The 24,790-nt window shown below is 44.0% G+C and overlaps 1 protein-coding gene across 1 annotated transcript in view; it reads right to left on the reverse strand.

The window, feature by feature from the left end:
• RAB21 (RAB21, member RAS oncogene family) overlaps positions 1-15,185 on the reverse strand; it is a 30,552-nt gene extending 15,367 nt beyond the window's left edge. The window contains exons 1-2 of the mRNA XM_040981657.1: positions 14,796-15,185; positions 864-923 (exon numbers count right to left, since the gene is read on the reverse strand). Coding sequence (XP_040837591.1) covers positions 864-923; positions 14,796-14,945 — 210 coding nt within the window. The 5' untranslated portion in view covers positions 14,946-15,185. The remainder of the gene's footprint in view (positions 1-863; positions 924-14,795) is intronic.
• Between the last annotated feature and the right edge of the window lie 9,605 nt (positions 15,186-24,790).

A 24,790-nucleotide genomic window follows, 5' to 3' on the forward strand; every position in this document is an offset into this window, starting at 1 on the left:
AGAAAAAAATGTTGAACTCTATAAAAAAAAAAAACAAACCAAAAAACAAACTGTAGTGCTTTAGCTGTTACACAAAGGTTGCTTTCCCAGTCTCAACCTTTTTCATCCTTACCAATCTCCACCCATCCAAAAACAACAGCTCACTGGCTAAAAGATCAAAATGGCAACACTGTATGAAAGGCCAGGAATAGGTTCAGATCCCCACGTGGGAACAGGAGAAAAGGCATGCGGCAGCATCCCCTGGCCAATGTCCCCACACTGCATGACCCTCCCTCCACCGCTCGGTCACTCCCTGGAACGTAGAAAACAGCGGCAAGAAGACACTAACAAGCCAGGGAGACTGCTCACTCATCCTGCCTCTCTCTGAAATGGAATCCCTCTGAGCTGACCCCTCCCCAGCTGAAAAGCTATGACATCAATATTCAAATATAAAATGGTATCCCAGATATAGTTCTTAATTAGATTTTAAGAATTTTGTTATCAAAAAAGCTTTGGCTAATCTTCAATTAACAAAAATAAAAAACCAGAGGCTCAAACTCCAGTTCTACTGCACAGCAAAGAAACTGCAGATAATGAAAATGTACTGTATATTTTTCTTATAGCAAAAAGGCTAGAAGGTCCTTGAACATTTTCACTGTTAAAAAATTTTAAATATTTTGGTAAGTATGTTTAATGTGATCTGCACATGACACAGTGTACACAGGTATCAAAACATAACACAGTAGACCATAAATATGGAAATTTTTAAGTAGCAGATTAAAATAAAATTTAACAAACTCAAATTCCTGTGCCTTGAGCCAACCAGTTATTGAAACACCAAGAATAAAGACCTCTAATCAAATATTTGAAAAAAATCAACTTACCCATATGGCAAGGTTTACTCTTTTCCCACCAATATTTAACTTCTTCGTTAAAAAAGATGCCTAAAAAAAAAGAAAAATATACATTAAACAATTTCCTGGATAAAGTAATATTACCTATCCTAATAATTATTGATGGGTCACCTCATCTCAATGTGAATGTTAAAGTATCTGAGAAAAAAGTATTTAAAGTTTTTAAGTAATGACCAAATACTGAAGTCGGAACATTATCCATATTCTAATGTAGGAAAATTTTAATTTATAAATGCAATCTATGAACAGTACAAACAAAATGCAGGGGGAGTGCTATCGTGCAGGTTAGTCTATCATTTGGGATGCTTGCTTCCCATTTCAGAGTTCTGGTTCAAGCCTCAGCTATCCTGCGTCCAAATCAGCTTCTAGTAAACGCACTTGGGCAAGCAGAATTCAATGTCCCGAGCACTGGGATCCCTGTCCCCATACGAGAGCTGTGAACAGAGCTCCTGATTCTCAGCTTCAGCATGACCCAGCCTCACCTGTCACAGGGATTATGGGAACAGAGAAACAGAAAGAGCAATAAACTTTCAAAAAGTATGAAGAAAATGGCATCTAGGGTTCCCCACCTCTATATATGTGGAGCAAGATTTTCCAACACCATTTAATTTGATACCATCTTACTTACTCAAAGAAGAAAAAAATCTAAGACATTTCAAAGATAAAATAATATTTGAAATTGTTCCTGTTAAATTCTAACATTATTTTAAATGGTTCTGTAAGTATTTTATATAATTCAATTGCTTAACATGCTAATAACCCAAGTACTAACATCTCAGAAATGAAAGCCATGGTTCCAGAACTCAAGGAGCTTACACTCTACTAGAGAAATTAAAAATGTATACTGGGCCTGGCGCAGTGGCGCAAGTGGTTAAGGTCCTCGCCTTGCACGCCCGGGATCCCATATGGGCGCCGGTTCTAACCCGGCAGCTCCACTTCCCTTCCAGCTCCCTGCCTGTGGCCCGGGAAAGCAGTCAAGGACGGCCCAAGGCTTTGGGACCCTGCACCTGTGTGGGAGACCCGGAAGAGGCTCCTGGCTTCGGATCGGCATAGCATCGACCGTTGCACTCACTTGGGGAGTGAATCATTGGACGGAAGATCTTCCTCTCTGTCTCTCCTCTCTGTATATCTGCCTTTCCAATAAAAAAAAATAATAAAAATAAATCTTTTTTAAAAAATGTATACTGTAAAGAAGATGCTAAAAATGAAAGTATGATGCCTGTCGGAATAAGTCAAAGAAGGTCTCAAAGGCAAAGACCTTTCCTTTAGGGTGAGTAGGGGTTTTCCTCGACAGATGGGTGAAGCCACTGAACCCTGAAACACAGGACCACACCCCCTGGGGAACTCCAGGCTGTTATAGTCAGTTCCCAGTTAAGACTATAATAGATGGGCAAAGGATGAATCAAAAGCATCTAGAATTCCATTTTTAGATGTATGAGTTTTACCATGTGGTCCCAAGGCACTAGGTATCTTTTTTTTTTTTTAATAGTAGGGTCAGGAGTCTGCATTGTGACACAAGAGACTGAGCCACCCTGCAGCTGTGACACTTGAATCCCACATGTAAGCACTAGTTCAAATCCCAGACGCTCCAGTTCTGATTCAGTTCCCTGCTGATGAACCTGGGAAAGCAGCAGAAAACGGTCCAAGCCCTTGGGCCCCTGTGCCCACATGGGAGACCCAGACTGAGTGGCTGGCTCACTGGCTCTGACCTAACCCAGCCCTGGCCACTGTGGCCATTTAGGGAATGAATCAGCGAACCAGAGGATGAAAGATCCTTCTCCTTGTCTCTCTATACATTGCTGCCTTTTAAACAAATAAACAATAAAATACTATGGTCAGATATACTCAGCCTCTCCAGACATGGCCAAAAAAAGCAAGCTGGCTGACTACATTTATACAAGCATTTCCCCAACTCAACTGGTCTTTTCCCCTGAGTTTTTCTTTTGGATAGCATTGCATCTCTCTCTTTGGAAAAATACCTAATTTATCCTATGGGACAACCACTAAGAAACAGTAATGTTGATAAGGGAGACTTGCTCAAGGATTTTAAGTGGCAGCGAAACACATTTACATTCTAAGAGAATGACTCGGGAAGGAGTGGGGTGTGGACTAGAAGAAGCAATGCTGTTCTTGAGAGACTCACAAAGTTGGAGAGAAAAACAAAAAGGGCCAGAAACAATACTATGAACACAGCAAAAAGAATCAAGAGTTATTCACAAAGAAACTCAGAAGCAGAGACACCTTTAAGAAAGCAGTAGGTCAGAAGCCATGTGGAGACAGTTGCATGCAGGTACATGAGAACAAGGATAAAACAGGTAAAGTGGGATGGTGAACTACTTCCGGTGTTTCTAAAAAACTTAAGGCTTTGGGAAGATTTCCTGCTGTGGACACATCAAGGAAAATTACAACTAAGAAAATGCTGCAGGAATTAGTGATTAGCCAGAGTAATCTGACAGATATAATACCAGCATTAAATCCAGGCACACTTGCCTCCCCAAAGCTCACGCTACACTACTCTCAAGATATTCCTTTAAATGAAACTAACATTACACAAAAGGAAATAAATTAAAAGACATAACAGTAAAGAAGTAACTTGGAAACTGTGAAGACTCGTATACGTTATGATAAAATGTGACACAGGACTTCTTTGACTCATCGTAGTCCAAGAACTAAGAACATGAACTTCGGAGCAGAATTCTGGGTTTCAAACTCAGTTTTGCCACTTACTAGCCATATGATTTCCCTGAACATTATCATTCTCATGGTTTCAATTTTCAGACTCTTTAAAACAGGCTCCAAGTCTGAATCCCATCCGAATATTTAAAGGATAGGTCAATTTATGTGCCTTTATTTTTTCAAACATTTAAAACTGAACTGATCTCGGGCCCGGCGCAATGGCGCAGTGGTTAAGGTCCTCGCCTTGAACGTGCCGGGATCCCATATGGGCGCTGGTTCTAATCCTGGCCCTGCTTCCCATCCAGCTCCCTGCCTGTGGCCCGGGAAAGCAGTTGAGGACGGCCCAAAGCTTTGGGACCCTGCACCCGCGTGGGAGCACTGGAAGAGTCTCCTGGCTTTGGACCGGCATAGCGTCGGCCGTTGCGGCCACCTGGGGAGTGAATCATCGGACAGAAGATCTTCCTCCTCTTCTCTGCATATCCGCCTTTCCAATAAAAATAAAATAAATCTTAAAAAAAAAAAAACCTGAACTGATCTCTCCAAATGGCTTCCCACTAAACCTCACCATGTTGATCACATTTTCTAAGTCACTAAGGTTTAAAGCATCAGAAGTTTTTTCTTCCACATCTGTTAGTTCACTTCTGTCCTCATACCCCAGACCTACCAAGCCTTGTTGGCATATATTCTCTGGAGTTCAAGGACCACCAGCCTTGCAAATATGCAAATACCTCTAGCCTCACTTCATACTCCGCTCTGTATGCCACATTAGGCTTTCCTGGTTTAGTGCTCGCTTCGGCAGCACACATACTAAAATAGGTTTTCCTGGTTTAAAAAAAAAAAAAGTTTTATCATAACCAACAAAAGGGTTCCTTAATAAATTACCATTTTTAGTAAGTATGCTTAAATAATATCCTTGCTATCATTAATATTATAATAATCTTTTTGTGATCTTCTTTTCTACAATTCCCTATGAAGTTTATGACCATTTTTCTATGGTAAATTTAAAGAACAATAAGGGGCCCAATAGCCTAGTAACTAAAATCTTCATCTTGCATGTGCTGGGATCTCATTTGGGTGCTGGTTCATATTCTAGCAGCTCTACTTCCCATCCAGTTCCCTGCTTGTGGCCAAGGAAAGCAGTGGAGGACGGCCCAAAGCTTTGGGACCCTGTACCCACATGGGAGATCGAAAAGAAGCTCCCAGCTCCTGGCTTCGGATCAGCTCAGCTCCGGCTACTGCAGCCACTTGCGTAGAGATTCAGCGGACAGAAGATCTTCCTGTCTCTTTCTCCCTCTGCATATCTATGTTTCCAATAAAAATAAATAAATGTTTAGAAAGAAAAAAAGGAAGGAAGAAATCTTCCGAGAAATCATGGATATGAAATTGTATGGAAAAGAAGCTAATCACGTAATTGATAACAAAGGGGAAAAAAGAACTAAGTAACTTAAATGGTCTCCTACACAGGTGCTGAGCCCAGACACTGGGCCATCTTCCGTTGCCTTCCAACGTACATTAGCAGGGTGCTGGATTGGAAGTGCAGCAGCCAGGACTTGAGCTGACACCCACACAGGCAGTGTCACGGGCAGTGGCTTTAACTACTAGGCCAAAATACTGGCCCTTTGTCAGTGTTCTAAGAGCTTTTCAAATATTAACTAATTTAATTCTCTTAACACTCAGTGATTCAGATATAATGATTATCCAAAGATTTCATATGTGCAAACTGAGATACAGGTCACAGAATGAGTGGAAGAATGGGATTTAAAATCCAGGCAGTCTGGCTGCAGGTGCAAGCGAGGACCTGCCATGGTACCTGTTAGACTGAAATTTGCGCTAGCACTTCTCTAGTTGGAGAATGGAGGGAAAGAGGTAGGGAGGAGGGGGCTGGAGTGAGTCCTAATTCTCTTATGCTCGTATATTGCTATTTTAGATAACTACATCTACAATGTCCTAGGTAAGACAACCCAAGTATAACCAAATTTGCTTGAGATTTATTACAAGCTCCCCTACAAACTAAAATATTTTAACCTCAGTCCAAGATACACTAGAGAATATAGTAGTATCATGAGATGCCTACAAAACCTTGTCTTCCTTCATAATGAAAAACTTACATCTTAAACATGTGAAAAAATTCCTTTTGTAATCAGGCCACTTAATTCTATATACATTATAATTTTGTAATGCCTCAGATTATTCAAGTGAAAATATTTTCTAAAAATATGTCTACATTTCAAAATAATGTAAAAGATTTATAGCCCTCGTCTATACTGTTGACCAGTGGCTTTTATACATACTACCTGTTAACTTCCTTAGTTGGCGGAGGGTTAAGCTTGTGATTACACAATAAACTGAAAGTTGGTCATGGTACAATTTTTTAAAAAAGGAGGGAGGACAAGGGTGGGGGTGTGGGCAGGGGGAAGACAGGATGGGAAGTATCATCATGCTCTTAAATTTGTGTATATGAAATTATCTTATAAAAACAAAAAAATTAACAGACTAGAACAAGAAGATAGTAGCACATGCTCAAAAGGCTGCATGCAGTCTGTCTTTCCCTTGTTAATTACCTCTGTGAAGCACCTGCTTTGGCCTGACTGCTGTGACAGCATTCATAGCAGTAACATATATACTCTGGCAAAGAGATTAATTCCACGACACAGCAGTGAAACTGAGGAGCAGAAGTGATCATGGGCATCTCTTTGAAGATTTACTTTACTTGGGGCCCATTGTATAGCCCAGTGGATAAAGTCCTCACCTTGCATGAACCTGGATCCCATATGAGCACCAGACCATATCCTGGCTACTCCACTTCCATCTAGCACCCTGCTTGTGGCCTAGGAAAGCAACAGAGGACGGCCCAAAATCTTGAGGCCCTGCATCCACATGGGAGACCCAGAGGAAGCTCCAAGCTCCTCACTTCAGATCAGCTCAGCTCCGGCCATTGCAGCCACCTGGGGAGTGAACCAGGAGACGGATCTTTCTGTCTCTCCTTCTGTTTGCATATCTGCCTTTCCAATTAAATAATAATTATATATATGTACATATATATCCCATTCCAGAAAAAACACAAATGGAAGAGAAAAACAGCATTAAACAACAGCAATGTTTAGGAGGGGGGGAAAAGGTCCCTACCCTATGTGCCAAGAACTGTGTTCAAGCTTTTCCTTTAATGTTTTTACCAGCCCTGTGAAGCAGATAATTAGCCCTATTTCACAGCTGTGAAACTGGGATTTAAGGAAACACAGTGAGTCCCCGAAGGTCAGGCGTCTCGGCTGCCACAGGGCTCCAACGGGCAGAAGCCTGGCTCCAAATGCATCCCAGTGCTTTCTGCCAGTCTATTAGCCCGGCTGTTCTAGAACAGACATACCTTTCCTCATCCGGCACGCCTCTGCTTGCACTCTAAGTATTCCTGGACACCAATATACCTCCCCAAATATCCTCCAGGCAAGCATAAAGTAACAGGGGTCAAAGCAATTGCACATTTTCCACCTGCTTCTTCAAACCCGGAGTTACAGCACCAGCCCTAAACCTGATGATTTAAAATGCAATCTTTCAGAATACCAAAAATTAATCTCATTAATTCATGCTGTCACTTTTACCTAATGCTTATTTACCCCCAAAATCTCATCCAATATCATAGTGGATGAGAAAAAAAGAGTTCTTTTTTTTTAAACAAAATAAAATTAGATTACAGGAAAGAAATAATTGGAGCAAAGATATGTGCCAAATGATAATCTTTCCATAATTTACCTAACCAACTTGTGGTTCTTTGTTATGTTTGCCAATTATCAGTGAAGCAAAATAGCAAACACAGTATTTAATAAAGAAAAGGAATTGGCTGAAAACAAAATAGTACTGGCTTGTAAACAAATATTTATCACCATTAAGACCTGCTAAGCAAGAGGCTTTTTCTTAAATATAGGTGTGTGTGAGCAAATGAGCATGACTGGTCACATTATTTTTGCTATCACTAATGTTACAGACAAATTTTGAAGTATCTATGGCTATTTCTACACTTCACACATAACAGCATTCAGCCAGATAATTTATAAAACTTGTCCTTTGTGAAAAGACAAAAAAAAAAAATTAGTTATCCAGAAACTCAGCTGAGTATTTGAACATTTTTTCATTTTTTGCTCTTGGTTGTTAAGAAGAGGGATTACAATCAGCTTATGATCCAAGTGAAGATTCTCAGGAAATCAAACGGTCACTTCTCAGCAACAGTTCAAAGAGTAAGGAGAAAAACAGACACTAGGAAGCTGCAAGCACATTCACAGTTTTAAATGGGGAGAGCGGAGAGGGGAGAAGGGAAAGGGGAGAGGGGAGAGGTGAGGGGGGAGAGGGGAGAGGCTAGGGTTGGAGACTTTGGTCAGGGTGCCTGAGTCCCACACAGAGCGCCTGCGTTAGCTCTGACTCCAGCTTTGTGCTAACGCTGGGAGGCAGCACTGATGGCCCCAGCTCTGAGAGATCTAGACCGAGTTCTAAGTCCTGGCTTCAGGAATACGAAGAGTCAGGAGGTAGGGCCTGGGCAACGGTGTGTGTATTTGTGTTCTTCCCCAACCCTTATCTCTCCAAACTTAAGTTTAAAATAAGGACAGGGCCTAGTGCAGTAGCCTAGTGGCTAAAATTCTCTCCTTGCATACGCTGAGATCCAATTTGGACAGTGGTTTGTATACTGGCAGCTCCACTTTCCATCCAATTCCCTGTTTGAGGGCCGGGAAAGCAATCGAAGACGACCCAAAGCCTTGAGACCCTGCACCTGTGTGGGAGACGGAGCCATGGAAGAAGTTCCTGACTCCTGGCTTCGGATCAGCTCAGCTCCAGCAGCTGCAGCTACTTGGGGAGTGAACCAGCAGATGAAAGATCTTGGTCTCTCCTTCTCTCTCTAAATCTGATTTTGCAACAAAAATAAGCAAATCTTTAAAAAAAAAAAAAAAAAAAAAGACAAAAACCTAGCGGCCCCTATAGCTGTTATCTGAGGTTGGGTAAAAGACTTCAACTACTATATGTATAAACATAACATAGAACGATGCTCAATCATGAAGATACAAGTAGCAGGCATCTCTACTCCCAAATAACAAGACAACTCCGGGAGAAACAGTTAAACACACCTTGACAATATGAGTAGATCTTCTACCTCTGTCGATGCCCACAATGCCATGATGCACAGTGTTGCTAAACGGCAATACCAATGTGGTAACAAGGGGGCATGATGGGAGGGGAAATGGGAAGAAATGGCAGGGAAAGGGGAGAATCCCTTTACCTGCAATTGTATCATGGAAAATAATAGAAAGAATTTTAATAAAACACAATAATAAAAACAAAACAAACACCACGATGTGTGGTTTCTGCCAACTACTTAGAAGAGATTTCAGATCCTCAAAAAAATTAATCCAAAAAGCAAACTAAAATTTCTACACCATGAATTTAGCATAAAATGTAAAACTAGCACTTGGAACCCGATTGTCAAGTCTTGCTCAGTAGTTTAATGTGTATTAAAAATAAATAAATAAATAACAATAGCAGACTTGGAATAAAACATGGTAAACAATTTCTATTTGTGGAATCTGAAAAATAATTCCAATCTTATTTTCCTCATTTAGCAACCTGTCAGCATACCACCTGTCCAGCCAACCTTACAGCACTGTTTTGCTAATCAAATGCCAGGCATCTACCTTTGATTTCAGGAGGCAAATAGGCAGAATTCCACAGTTAGAACACTAAAAAGGACAGTTACTTACAGTTTTAGTCCTATGTTACTTCTCATATAGAAGACGCTATAGTTTGACTATAATTTCATGCCTGCACTTTCGCAGACGTTTACAGCTGGAAGCCACCAATTAATGGTATTAAGAAGGTGGCATTCTGGTGCTAAGGAGACGCACCTAGTAGGAGAGCCTCGGGTGAGTGGAGAGTATGCCCTAGCAAGGCAGTTGCTGTGAGAGGTTGGTTTTAACCGCTGGAATGGGCCCAGCCATTCACTCTGCTGCCTCACTTGCCTGTCGTCTTCCTTCCTCTGCCAATGCTCCGCCTCCACAGCTGCTACCCTCACCAGATAGCTAATCAATGGAGTCACCCACTCTGGGACCAGAACCCCCAAAACTATGAGGCAAAGAACCTTTCTATTTATAAAGTTAGTTGCCTCAGGTATTCTGTTATGGTATTGTCAAAATTAATGAAAAGTAAAATTGTTTTCAGAGTGCATCTTAGTAAGCACCTTAAAAACAAAGATGTATAATTAAAGAAATGGACATGATCACCAAGCAGTACAGATAAACAGAGGAAATACCTAGACACCAAAAGTGATTGTAACGAAAATGGCACAATTCTTTAAGAACGCTAACTACCGGGTTAGGCCATGGCCTTCAATGATGGCATCCCAGTAGGAGTGCGGCTCTGAGTCCCAGCTGTTCCCCTACTAATCCAGCTTCCCGCTTTCCTAAGAAAGCAGCAGGTGATGCCTCAACTACCTGCATCCTTGCTGCTCAAGCACCAGGGACCTGCACTGGGTTCTGGGCTCCTGGCTTCAGCCTGGACCAACCCCGGGCTTGTGGCCATCTGAGAAGTGAAATACATCAATCAATTCTCTCTCTCTCTCACACACATTCTTTGTTTCACACAAATACATAAATACTTAAAGCTCCTTATCCATCTTTATGTTTCCCAACTAGTACAATGTTTGATATATAGTAAGTTCAAGCTAACATTTCTTGAACTTGGTTGCCCCTCTATCTGTAAATCTTTCCAATAAAGATAAACCTTTTCTTTTTATCTTTAAGTGAAGTATTTCCATTTTCACAAACAAGGAGACCGCTTACAATCATTAAGATAGTCTGCCAAGACAAGAAGTCAAACCCAAGTCTAACTTCAAAGTCCTTTCTTTCTCTACCACATCATATAGCCTCCCATAGATCTGGGTAAGGCAAAAACAAAGTGTGTCCTGTCTTCTGACAAAGAATCTCATGATAAACCTGTGGCCAAGACTGATGTGGCCAGAGCAAAAAGTTAGAATTGTAAAGCTGGGATAACTTAACTTCATGAAAGGGTTTGGTCCACTAGGCAGCAGCCCACAGCACTTGGTCCTAAGCTGTTTTCCATTTCACCTGGCATTAATATCCCTAACACTCCATTAATACCTGTGTTTCTGACTCCAGAGGAGCTCCGTGGCTTACACTCTGTCTTAAAAGCATCATGCTAAGAGTCTGTATTGCTGGGCCTGGCACGGTGGCGCAAGTGGTTAAGGTCCTGGCCTTGCACAACAAGGATCCCATATGGGCGCCGGTTCTAATCCCGGCAGCCCCGCTTCCCTTCCAGCTCCCTGCCTGGGGAAAGCAGTCAAGGACGGCCCAAAGATTTGGGACCCTGCACCTGCGCGGGAGACCCGCAGGAGGCTCCTGGCTTCGGATCAGCATAGCATCGGCCGTTGAGCTCACCTGGGGAGTGAATCATCGGACGGAAGATCTGCCTCTCTGTCTCTCCTCTCTGTATATCTGCCTTTCCAATAAAAAAATAATAAAAGTAAATCTTTAAAAAAAAAAAGAAAAGAGTCTGTACTGCTAAAGAAAAACTCCCTCTGCCCATGCACCACTGGCTAGGGCAGACGCACGGCAGAGCGAGAGCGGGGTATTTAGTGAACTCTGGTTCCTCCCTTTCAGAGTCTCTCTTGATGTTCTGACCAGAGCATGGAAACATTCTTACAAAATCTTGAGGAGACAGAAAGTAGGTAACCCAAACCACAGGTCCCAATAACTTCTTGTTCTTTTCACACCTAGGACTCAAATAGACTTCCTGGTCCTGAGGAGTCCGATGTTCTACACATCATAGAAACAATCAGGATTTAAAAGGACTTCACTGGACTTTAATCATCAGAACAAATCAAGCCCAACTTTAATGGGGCAAATACATTAGGGACGAAAATAAAAACAAACCTTCACTACAAAATGAAATAAAAAAAATTTTCTGAGGGACAGAATATTTTTTTTTGAAGCAATTAAGATCAGGATGGTTTTTTTGTTTTTGTTTTTACCTCACAGCAAAACCAGTATTTAATTAATGTGACAGTTGCCCAGAGAGCTCACAGACTATTTCCTAGTCTGACTCTGGAAAGGGATACACAATAGCATGCACTTTTCCGTTTGGCACTTTGTCTACAACGCAAGGAAAGGAAAAGATAATGACTAAACAGTGAATGTCTAGAACAGGTGTCAAGTTAACAAAACAATGTCATCAGGCATCTAGCATAAGGAACTAGAGATGCTTATCCAAGAGATGTGCTTGGGGGTCCTGATAGCTATCATCAGTTATCTGAAGGGATGTCATATGAGACCCAGATGAGGAAGGCCAAACTAGGGCTGAGAAATACAGAGAAACAGATTTTGGCTTTATACACAGAAAACATTACTGGCAGTCAGACCTGCACAAAATGAAATGAACTGTCTCAGAACACACTGAACTTTCTGTACCAGTTTGACTACAAAATATTAGAAAATAAAAAGACAGTAATCTGAACTAACATGTTAAACACATGACTAAAGCAGCAAACCATAAATGCTCAGGTTATTGACAGTTCTACAATTCTCTGAAGTATGAATGCACGACACTAAAGACGACACAAAGAAAAAAAAGTGACCTCTTATTTTCTGACGCATAATCGCCTCCCCATTTGGAAACTGAAACCACACAAGGTTGTGTTTGACCACTCTTACCAACTTTCTCTGAACAGAAGCACGATATATGAGGTGAACTGAGATCTAGGACAGAGATTAAAAATAGTGCTGTTTGATTAGATGAATGATTAGAGCTTTAAGAATGCTTTAGAGATGGATAATGAAAGCTTAACTCTTTAGAAAAAGAGCTAAGTTATTATTATTATTTTTTAATGTGAGGCTTTCAGGATCAGTGTTGTGACACAGCAGGTGGAGCTGTTGATTGCAATGTCAGCCCCACTGGATCCTCCACTTCCCATCCAGCTCCCTGTTACTGACCTGGGAAAAGCAGTGAAAGACTGCCCAAGTGCCTGGGCCTCTGCCACCCACATGAGACCTGGAAGAAGTTCCTACCTCGCTTCAGCCTGGCCCAGCCCTGGCTGTTGGCCCATCTCGAAAGCTCACCAGCAGATGAAAAAGTTCTTCCTCTCTCTCTCCCCCCTCGTCCTCTCTCTTTTAAATAAATAAATAAACCTTTTTAAAAAAATGAAGCTATCAAGTTGAATGAAAATAAAAGCGACACAGAAAGACATAAAGACATATACCACATTTTCCATTACACGTGGAAGCTTAAAAAAAAGCCTGTATGCATCAATTTTGCTGCAAATGCAATGTTTTGTAAACCTTTGTCTTAAAGCCTTGTCAAACAAATAGGAATTACATGTTACATTTTTTAAAAGTATTTGAGGATAAAAAATTAAATTCTCAATTACCACAGCTTTCCCTTAGATCTCAGCAGGAAAGAAAACGTGACCAACTCCTCAAAAAGCTCGAATCAGACTTAGGCTCCAGTCTGAGCTTGGGCACTACTGCACCACACTGTGACAATGCGTCTGCCAGCAAATGACTCAACTAAGCCTTACCTGTAAAACCAAGTGCATATCAGAGAAGGAATTCCACCGGGCACTCCAGACACCCACATGCCACATCGGAGTACCTGGGAGCTACACCCCACCTTACTCCTGTTTCTAGCTTCCTACTAACGTAGACGCTGGGAGGCAGCAGTGAGGGCTCGGATAACCAGGTTCCAGCCACTGGTGCGGAAGACATGGACTGAGCTCTGGGTTTAGCACCTGGCAGTGAACAAGCGTGTGGCAGCTCTCTCGCCCTGCCTCTTGAAAACCAAAACAAACGCGATCCTATCCATATCATAGGCTGCCTTAAGAATGAAATGACAGAAAATACATCAGTACAGAAAGAACTCACTAGATGTTACAGTTACTACTTCATCTAAGTGAATTTCTGAGCTTTCAAACTATTGCACACAGTTAGCCCCATGGAATATCCTTCCTCCAAAAACACAAGGCTCTAGCAGGTGACACTCAACAATTTACTATTAAAAACGTGTTAAGTGTTCTTCAAGAATTTAAGGGGGAAAAATGTAGTCCTCTAACATTTGTCTCTTGAGTTACAATGCTTCACACAGGAGCAAAAACAGAGAAGTAAAAATAGAACACAGAATCAGAGCATCTTTGTAAATTCTAGACTGCCCAGTTTAATAATAGCAACACACATCAAATGTCCCAACGCCTGGGAAACTACGTCTCCTATTAAACACCGTCCACATTCCTCCACACAACACGACGAGCCGTTCAGCTCTACTGTGCAAGCTGGGGAAGTATTAACAGAGAACTTGCAGTGGCTCAGGTCCTACGTGCTTGATACCACCACGGCCACGTTCACAGAAGAAGGAACTTAGGCACGGGTACCTGACCAGAGACTACAGTTAAACGGATACGAATGCAAAGCACCAAGCTCCACTGCACTTATTGTCTCTGATCTAACTGATCACATCAGATTTCTTCTTTTGACGCATGCAAACTCATTTCTTTGGGAGAGACAAACTTTCAAGGGTCTGGTTCACTCTCAACCAGTGTTTTCTGAAGGTAACTGCAAAGGAAAGCCCGTCTTGGGTTACAGGTTAAGTAAAGGCACAGCAGGAGCGGCTAAGCTATTAGTTTGGGGACCAATTGTGCGCCAGGATTCAGGTGACGTTTCAACGTGGGCCGACCGACCTGGCAGAATGACAGTGACCCACAAGCCGGACCCACGCAGGCCGCAATGAAACTGCGTAACCCGCACCGGCAAGCGGTCATTTCAAAATCCCTCCACACAGTGTTGTCCTGCCAATCTCGGGGTGCGAAGACGGGACAAAATGGAACTTGCATAAACACTTAGTCATCCGTAAGGGCTAAAGTTACAAATCAGCATGTAGTTTGCAAAAATCAAACCGCCAGCTAAGTTCCTAACGCGGACAGAAAAGAGAATGCAGTGTGGTGAGGGCACCCTGGGCCAAGGCGGAAGCACATCACACTGGGGAAACCAGCCCAGGACGGGGGACGCCGCGACGTGCGCCACCGCCACCGGGGAACCTGGGGACTTTTCGGGGTGCGTCCGCTTCCCCCCACCACACCTCACCGCGCCCCGCAACAGCTCTCCAGGGCCGACTCCGCAGGCCCCGCGACCCAGGGGAGCCGGGCGGCCAAGTCCTCAGCCGCAGAGGGGTGGGGGCCTCCCCCGAGCGCACCTGCAGAGTGGTGATGTGCTTGTCGTTGAACTTGTTCTCGCAGTAGCGCAGCACCAGCGACGTCTTCCCCACGCAGCCTTCCCCCAGCAGCACCACCTTGAAGGAGTAGGCTCGGCCCGCCGCCGCCGCCCCGCCGCCGGCCGCAGCCATCCCGCCGCTTCCCCGCCGCCGGAGCCCTGCCAGCCGCGCCGGGCTCCCCGCGGACGCGACAGCTCCCGCTCAGCCGCGGCCCGCTCAGCCGCCGAGCCGCGACGCACCCTCCACTCTCCTCTCCGCGAGGCCTGGCACAGCCGACGCGCAGTCCGAGAATGAAGGGCCCGAGCCTCCACGTCAGGCACCGCAGCAGAGGCGAGGAGCACTCCCTCTCCTCCTCCCTCTAATGGCGTCTCCTTCCTCCTACGTCACACTCCGGGTCACGTGGCCGTCGGGGCCGGAGGCGGCCCCCGGGACGCGGCCCCCGGAACGTGCCTGGGTGTGGGCGGGACTTGTGGGCTCACGGCCCCGGGGCGCGGTCGGGGGCGCGTGGAGCCCCGCGAACCCCCGGGTGGGCCTTGTGCTGCGCGTGGTGGGAGCCTGCGAGCTCAAGGTGCCGGTCAAGTGAAGCTCAGATGGAATAATGCTGCCCGGGGAATGTTCAAAGGCCGGTGACTCTCACAGAAGGTTTTGCCCGGAGGCCTGGCCTACCCGGGGGGGCCTTCCGTGTCTTTCCCTGAAATCCCAGATTAAGCTATTGAACTTGTTTTTGTTTCCCCAGACCGTCAGATTTCCTACTCTTCTGTCCTGTCTCAGCATAGACTGGAAAGCAGTGTTTGCCCACCCAGTTCTTCAGCCCATCCTTCCATCCCTCTCTCTGACTCTGTGCCTTCTTTATCAAGGTTTTCCTCCCTCCGTGAAAATCGCTTTGCTGAGTATTCGTCTCTCAGGAGGCTATAGAACCAGGACGGTGCCCATTCTTGAGTTCCCAGGCTCGGTGGACAGACAGGTTTAGGCACCTCATAACAAATAGTGAATGAATGACGCATGGTGAGCAGTTGGGCCCAGGCTCCGCAGTTCTTCCGCCCTGTGTGGAGTGCTGCCATTCCATATCGACTCCACCCTGGTGCACCTGACTTGTTTGATGCTTGGTTGTTTCTGCACATCGGCCTTTCCTTTGTTTCATGAAATACAGCCTTCCAAGAAAACATTATTTTTGAGAGATTATGCAATGAAAAATCTGGTCTCGGGCAAACATTTTTTTCATCGTATGTTCACACTTGGACAGTTTTAAAAATTAGACTCTAAGTCTCTTAAATGCATACACGTGTTAAATGCGTACATATATGTGTATATATGCATATACTGCATAAGGATATATATAATACATTACATATATATATATCATATATGAAGTAGATGTTTAGGATAGCAGTTCAATTCTGGAGTGTTTCCATCCAGTGCAGAGAGCAGGTTGACCTCCAGCTTCTTGTTAGTGCAGAACCTGAGCAGCAGCTGTGATGACTCAAGTAACTGGTTTCCTGCCACCCATTTGGGAGACTTGGGTTGAGTTTACTTCAATGGCGTTTCGCAGAGTAGACCAGGAAGTGGGGAATGCTCGCTCTCTCTTTCCCTCTGAGCGGCCCATGAGACTGGAATGTGTGCTCTCTCCCTCTGTCTTTATATGTGTGTCTATCTCTCAAATAATGAACTTTTTAAGGAGCCCATTCACTTATTAAGGATTGTCATGTCCCACCATATGCAATGCACCATGCTGAACAGGACATAAAGTCTTTCCTTATAACTTCTTCATGTTTGCCCTGTAGTTCTTTATAAAATATGTAATGTGTTATTGTGAATTATTCGCGTTGTTCTGGAGAATACTGGAACTATTTTCTTCTACTAGTTTTGTGCCTATTATCCAGCATGCCTCTATTCTGTCCTTCCCTTCCTAGCCTCTAATGATAGTTTTACCTTAGGATGGATTTAATTAATTTTCACATATGGGGATGTGGTGTTTGTCTTTTCCCTTCCATTTGCCCGATATTCACTACCAACACTTGGCCAGAGTAGTTGATCAATTTGTTCTGTCCTCTGTCATGGTACCAGCTGTCCTCTGCAGACTCCAATCTACTGCCATATCTTTCTTGTGCACCTGGATATGGTGTCCACTGCTCCATCTGAGACACTGAGGATGCCCAGCTCTGACACATGCACTCCACGGTCAGGCCATGGAACCTGCAATTCTCTCCATGATTGGGGTCCTGAGTCCGGTGATTCAACTGGGGGAAATCCCCAAAGAAATTTCATCTGAGGTGATCTCAGACCTGATTCTTATGTGTGCTTGCTAATACAAGGTCTGGCACAGTCCATTGCCCCAGTCACCTTATGTGTATGCTGGTAGTTGTAATTGCTAATTCAGTTCTGTCTCCAGCCCTGTCTTCTACACAAACCAATGGGTGTTGCAGCCCAGTCCAATCCTGCCCACCACACACTCGGCCTTCACACAAACCAGTGGAACTGCAGTCTAGTTGGAGTGACCCGCAATAAGCCTCTCCATGGGAGCTGCAGCCTAGTCAGAGCAACCCACAGTAACCCTCACCAGACCTGCCCCTTGCCCAAGCTCCCAAGCTTGGCAGTGTGTCCAGCAGACTGGTCCAACCTGTTCCATATCCTATTCAGCTCTCATACATGTCATTGGTCATTGAAGCTTAGTTCAACCCAACCAGCCCTACTATCCAGCCAAACACGTGTCAGTGGGTGCCACTCTGTCTAGCCATGCCTGCCCTAGTCCTGGTTCTCATGCTTACCAGTTGGGGTGGCATGTGTCCACTATTTCCCTACTGGGCCACTCCCACTTCAGGATTCTGCACTCTCCAGGTGGTTCTGTAGTTTAACTTGACAGAATTTGCCCCATGCCAGCATCTGCCAACTGATGCTATGGCAAAGCCCAACCAAACCACACCCACTCTGATTTATGCATGTACCAGTAGGAACAGTCAACCCAGCCTGGCTTTCCCCTGATCCAGCTCACATGAAGCCAACAGGTGTTGGAGCCCTATCTGGCCTTGTCTGCCCCCATCCCAGCACTCATGCTCACCAGTGGGAGTGGTGGTCCAGCAGGGGAGCCCATGTGGACTCCCTACTGGATTTGCCCCCTATTCTTGGGCCTCAAGTGCTGGTTGGCCGCTGCGGTCCAAACTGGCATGGCCTGCCTCACCTCAGCATTTGCCAGTGTGTGCTGTAGTATTGCCAGGCCCAGCCCATCCCCAATTCCAACTCATGCTGGTAGGAGCTACAGCCTAGCCAAGCTCATCTGGCCATAGTCCTTGTGAACTGGCTTGTGTTGCAGCCCAACACAGCTAACCCACACTCCATTCTGGTGCTTGTATTTGCCAGCAGGTGATATGAACTGGCCCAGCCTGGTTCACCTCCAACCTGTGCCAAGTGTATGCTGGTGGGTACCATTCCCTGGCCTGGTCTGGGCTGCTCCCTATCATGGCTTTTGCACTCATCTGCAGGTACTATGTCCTGACGGAGGAGCTCCCCAAACTCCTCCATCAGAATCTCTCCCAAAGCCAGGTCTCGCACACATTGGTAGGTCCATGGCCCAACCCTACTTAGTCCACCACCTGTCCTAGCAGGAACAGTGGCCTTTCCTGACCAGCTGAAAAATTCTGATTTTTACTGTTGGTTCTTAGAGCCCGGCAAGCCTGGTCCACACTCATACACAGCTTACAAATGGCTCAGCAGGGACAGAGACCTAGCCCGGACCATCCTATACCTTCCCTGATTCTCAGAAGCACCAGTAGGTGCTGGAGTCTAGCCAGTCTGGCACACCCCAGACCCAGTCCACATTTTTGCCGAGGGATACTGCAGCCATGTCCAGATCAGGTAGCAGCCCTCACACTCACCAGTGAGCCACAACCCAGCCAGGGTGTTCCCTTTGCTCTCCAACCAGGCCTGATCCCAGCCACATATCTCGCATGTGCCAGTGGTTACTCTGATGTGGCCTAGCCTGATGCAGTCCCTCACCTGTCTTGGCCTTTGCCTTTGGATGCTCTAGCCCGACCTGACCCCACCTGACCCCAGTCTCAACTCTCGCTGGCAGGTGCTGCAACCTGGCTCTGCTCAGTCTGTTTTCATCCCTGGCTCATGCAAACTGGTAGGTGTGACAACCTAGCCCAACATGACCTGCACTCCAGCCTGGTTTCTGGATTTGCTGGTGAGGTAAGGTTTGCTCAGCCCTGCCTTGTCTGTCCCCTTTCAAAACCAGCCCACACACTTGCCAGCAGATGGAGCTACCTTGCCCAGCCTGCCCAACACCCAGGCCTGAATCACATGCTCACCAGCAGAGAGCTATGACCCAGTAGGGGAGTTTCCCAAGTTTCCCTACTCGGCCCACTCCCACACCCAGATCTTACACATGCCAGATGGTGCTAGGCTATTGCCTGACTTAGCCTGCCCCTCCATCTTGGCCTTGTATGAGCTGGTGAATGTTGCACCCTGGCCTGCCACATACCCTGTTTTATGATACACATGCAGGTGCTGCAGCCTGGACCTACCCAGACCATTCTTGGCCTCAGTACCCATGAGTGTTGGCAGGTTCCATGATCAAACCTAGTTCAGCCCATTACTACCCCAACTCATAAGCTAACCAGCAGGGGCTTGTATTTCCAAAGGGTTGGGTCCATAGAGTCTAACCCTACACCCAGTTCTCCCATGTGCTGATCAGTGTTATTGCCCTGCCTATTGTGACCCATCCCCTGTTCCCACATTCAATCAGGTACTGGGATCTAGCCTTGTTAGACAGGCCCCCAGCCCTAGCTTATATGTGGGCTGGCCTGTGGTGATCAGCAATGTTCCATGCTAACAAGCCCATCTCAGGACTCCCATATGGGCTGGTGCATCAAGTACCATATTATTCTTACATGTGGCAAAAAATGGTGAGGTGAGGGGCCCAGCACAATAGCATAGCACTTACTTAAAGTCCTTGCCTTGAATGCAACGGTATCCCATATGGGCGCCAGTTTTAATTCCAGCGGCCCTGCCTCCCATCCAGCTCCCTGCCTGTTGCCTGGGAAAGCAGTGGAGGACAGCCCAAAGCTTTGGGACCCTGCACCTGTGTGCCAGATGCGGAAGAAGCTCCTGGCTCCAGATCAGCTCAGCTCCGGCTGTTACAGCTGCTTGGGGAGTGAACCAACAGACAGAAGATCTTCCTCTTTCTCTCTCCACCTCTCCATGTATCCACCTTTCCAATAAATTAATTAACTAATTTTTTAAAATGGTGAGGGGAAATGGGGATCCCAGCGCGTTCAAGGTGAGGACTTTAGCCGCTGGACTGCTGCACCAGGCCCTGTTCCAGATCTTAAAGAAATGATTTCAGTTTTTATTCATAATTTTGGGTGTGGGTTTATGATGCTATTATGATTTTTGAGGTATGTTCCTTCTTTGCTTGTTTTGTTGAGAATTTCTGTCATTAAGTGATACTGAAACTTGCCAAAAGCTCTTTTTGAGATGATCTGATTGTTTACGTTTTTCATTATGCTAATTCAGTGTGTTATGTTGGTTGAATCATGAACGTGGAACTATCACCCCGACAGAGATCTCACTTAATCATGGTATGTGGTATTTTTGTGGGCTCTTGAATGTGATTTGCTAATATTCTGCTGAGGAATTTTACATCTATGTTCCTAAAGACTTATTGATCTATGGATTCCTTCTTTTGCTGTATCTCATTTTGTTAAAGATAGTGGAAAAGAGTGACATATATTTGAACACAGAGTGGAGAAATATAAATTGTGATAGGCTGATATTTGCCCCCAAATTATCAGGTACTAGGCCCTATGGCCTGTAAATTTCCATATTTGGAAATGGAGCTTATTAGATGTTATATTATGTTAGTGATGCCGAAGCAGAGAAACTACATGAGATTATCTGAGTGGGTTGTGTCTGCAATCATGAATATCCATAACAGTGAAAGGCAGGGGAGATGGCGTACAATCAGAAGAGAGGAAGCAGATATGGCTGTGGGGGTATAGACCGAAGGAATGCAGCTCCAAGTTTAGGATCTCTGAGAAGCCCCTAAAGCTGTGGCAAACTAGGAACCCCTGAATCCCACTAAGAGCATACAGCCCTGCTGCATGGTGATTTTGGCCGTAGTGAAACTGCTTTTGGACTCCTTATCTCCAAAACTGGAAGGGAATAAGTGTGTGTTGTCTTAGCTTCCATGTTTGGAGTAATGTGTTAATGATGAACATACGGCACAGTAGTAAGTGAGAATAATTGCCACAGAAAAGTAATGTACATTAATAGGTTCTGTAAAAAAGGATTGTCAGCCTCAGCGGATAGGTATTAATGGACTTTGTGCATCTTTGATTCATTTATTCTTGATTTGTTCATTCATTTAAAAAATACACTCTGTGAGACAGTGTACTATGAATGTGATCAATTAGATGTGGTCGGGGGTATAGCTCAGTGGTAGAGCATTTGACTGCAATTAGATGTGGTCTCTGTCTTCCATACATGTTACATTATGAAAGAATACACAGATAAAGTTATGCTACAGTATGGTGAATAATACACAACTTATTCATGCAACTGCGGGGTTACATGGAGTAGCAATTTTTAACTCAACGCTTCTAGGAGAAGACAGGTCAGATCTTCACCTTAACTTTTCTTAACGTTTTAGCGTAATTCAGTTGAGCACTTTCTCTTTAATGGTACATATTCTCCTATTGGCTTCTTGGTCACAACAGTCTTAATTTCTGCCACTTTATTCTCTGCTTTTCCATGTCTCTGCTGTCCCCTCCACCTTGTCTAGATATGATATTATTATTCTCTCTGTAGGTAATTTCATCCAGTCTCATAGCTTAAAATGTGTTCTATATGTTACTGACTCCTAAAATTTTAGTTTTATTCCTGTTCTGTTTCCTTAGCACCAGATTTGTATAGCAACTGGCCACTCAATGTCTTTACTTATATGTTGAATAGATATCTCAAACACAGTGTCTTTAAATAGATTCCTCATTTCTCATCTGAAAGCTGTCCCTCTCTTGGCTTCTCTCATCTCAGCAAATAAATATTTTCTGCTTCTATATGCTGAAACTAAAACTTAGCAAACATCTTTTTTTTTAAAAAAAAGATTCATTTGTTTTTATTAGAAAGGCAGATTTTATAGGGAGGAGATACACAAAGATCTTCCATCCATTGGTTCACTCCCCAAGTGATTCAATGGCCAAAGCTGAGCCGATCCAACGCCAGGAGTCAGAACTTCATCTAGGGGCCCACTTTTCTTTCCCTGCTGAAGACACAGGAGAAAAGCAAAGTTGAAACATTTGTCCCATCTACCTTCCTCCACACCTCAACCTCTCCACCGTAATCAAAGACCCCTATGGGGGTGCAGCCCTCTCAACTACGTAAATAATATTGAAAAAAAAAAAAAAAACACCTAGAGGCATCACAATACCAGATTTCAAGACATTCTACAGCAGTTATAATCAAAGCAGCCTGGTCCTGGCACATAAACAGACATCCAGTGAAGTAATTGAAATCCCATAAATTAATCCACTGAGCTTCAACCAACTAATCTTTGACAAACTAGCTGAAATCAATCTCTGGAGAAAGGACAGTGTCTTAAACAAATGCTGCTGAAAAAAATCTAATCTTCCTGTGCAGAAATATGTAATAAGACCCCTGCCTTACACCATATACTAATATTAAGTAACAATGTGTCAAGGATCTAAATCTATGACCTGATATCAAGTTACCGGAGGAAAACACTGAGGAACTCTAGAAGACATTTGCATAGACAGACTTCTTGGAAAAGACCCCAGAACCACAGGCAATGAAGGCAACAATAAATAGGATTACAGCAAGCGAAGAAGGTTCTGCACTGCAAGGAAAACACAGAACAAAGTGAAGAAGCAATTGTCAGAATGGGAAATATTCACAAATTATGCAACAGATACAGGATTAATATACAGAATCTATAAACAGCCCAAGAAACTCAATAATAACGAAACAAGCCATCCAGTTAAGAAATGGGCAAAGGATGTGAATTGGCAGTTTTCAAAGGATGAAACACAAATAGCCAACAGACATTTGAAAAAATGCTGAGGATCACCAGATATCAGGGAAATGCAAATAAAAAAAACCACAATTAGGTTTTATTTTGCCCAAAATAGAACGACTGTCATCCAAAAATCAAAAATCAGTAAAAGGTGGTGAGGATGTAACACTGGTAAAGATGCAGAGAAAAGAAGTACTCTAATCCACTCTTGGAAAAAATGTAAATTAATACACCCATTATGGTCAACAGTATGCAGATGCCTCAGAAATCTGAAACTCGGTCTACCGCATGACCCAGTTATTCTACTCCTGGGACTTTATCCAATGGAAATGAAACCAGCATGTGAAAGAATGGTCTCTATCCCAGTGTTTACTGCAGTTCAGTTCATAATATCTAAGATGTGGAATCAAGCAGAAGCCCATCAACTAGGCTGGGCAGTTTTCTGGATAAAGAAAATGTGGTATATGTACAGTATTAAACACTACTCAGCCATTAAAAAAAAGAAAGAATGAAATCCTGTCTTTCATAAGAAAATGGTCACATCAAGAGCCATTATGCTTAGTGAAATAAACGGGTCCCTAAAAGGCAAAATATCATATTTTCACTGGTTTCTATGACTAACATACGGAGCCCAAATAAATGTCATGTGTGTGAGCAAAATTGACGTTTTGAGATTTCATTACTATTTTAGCCCTTTCCTATTTCCTTGAGGAACAGAGGTTTTTCTACTTGCTACTTGTTGAATTCTTCATTTTGTGGAGGGTTACATTTGTGATTATGAAATAAGGTATGTTGTAAACAATAAAAAATACAGGAGAAAGAATGAGGGAGAGTGGGAGTGTGGGCAGAGATGGCCAAGGTAGTAAGTATCCTTATGCTCTTAACTCTGCATAAATAAGATGCATGAAATTTGTTCACCTTGTATAAATACAAAAGAAAAAATATAAAAGCCATCAGTCACTCATCAGCAGTAAGTCTAGGAGAACTGGAAGGAAAGTGAGGAAATTACACATCGGAGGATGTTAAATTACGCTCAAGTACTACATCAAGATAGTGGATATTTTTTCATTGCAAAGGCAGATATACAGAGAGAAGGAGACACAGAGAGAAAGATCATCTGTCCACTGGTTTATTCCCCAAGTGTCTGCAACAGCCAAAGCCCTGCCTACCCGAAGCCAGGACCCAGGAGCCTCCTCTGGATCTCCCATGCAGGTGTAGGGTCCCAAGGCTTTGGACCCATCCTCGACTACCTTTCCAGGCCACAAGCAGAGAAAAGGATGGGAAATGGAACAGCCAGGACACAAACCGGTGGCTGTGTGGGACCCTGGAGCTTGCAAGGTGAGGATTTAGCATTGAGCCTTTGTACAAGGTGTAAGTATTTTCTCAGCTCCATTTCCCCGTGTATAATCATCTGTATCTCCGGGCATTTTCATCCTTTGTCAGCCATTAATTGCTTCTAGCAACTGTGACAGAGAATACACTCTCACTCCTGTTAGATTTTTCCTTACAGACCAAAAGGAAATTAAAGAACACTTTTACAATTACTTGTAGAAATGGTAGTACTTACAAATTCACTGTTTCTGTATAGCTTTTTTAAATATGAGAATTTGAGGTCAATATGCTGAAATAAGCAGTCTTTGAAAAAATGAGTAGAGTATTTGGGGGAGAAAATTTAGACAAACAGTAAGAGAGGAAGCTGAAGTTAAGCAAAGCAAAGCAAAGCATATGTCCTCACTAATCCCATGCGTTCAAAAGAACGCATGTTCAGGTCTTCAACAACATTTGCCAACTACCTGACCAGATGCTTCTGTGCTTGCAGAACTCAAATTCTACACGGGAGGCAACACAGAATCATAATGCCATTGTTCACTGGCCCAAGCTTCGCACCTCCTTCTCCCTTCAATCAGAAATCCAGTAGCTTCTGAGTTAAATACCTTCTCTAGAGCTCCAT

The sequence above is a fragment of the Ochotona curzoniae genome, unplaced genomic scaffold (assembly GCF_017591425.1).
Source record: "Ochotona curzoniae isolate NIBS_2020 unplaced genomic scaffold, NIBS_Ocur_1.0 contig_1014, whole genome shotgun sequence".
Taxonomy (NCBI): domain Eukaryota; kingdom Metazoa; phylum Chordata; class Mammalia; order Lagomorpha; family Ochotonidae; genus Ochotona; species Ochotona curzoniae.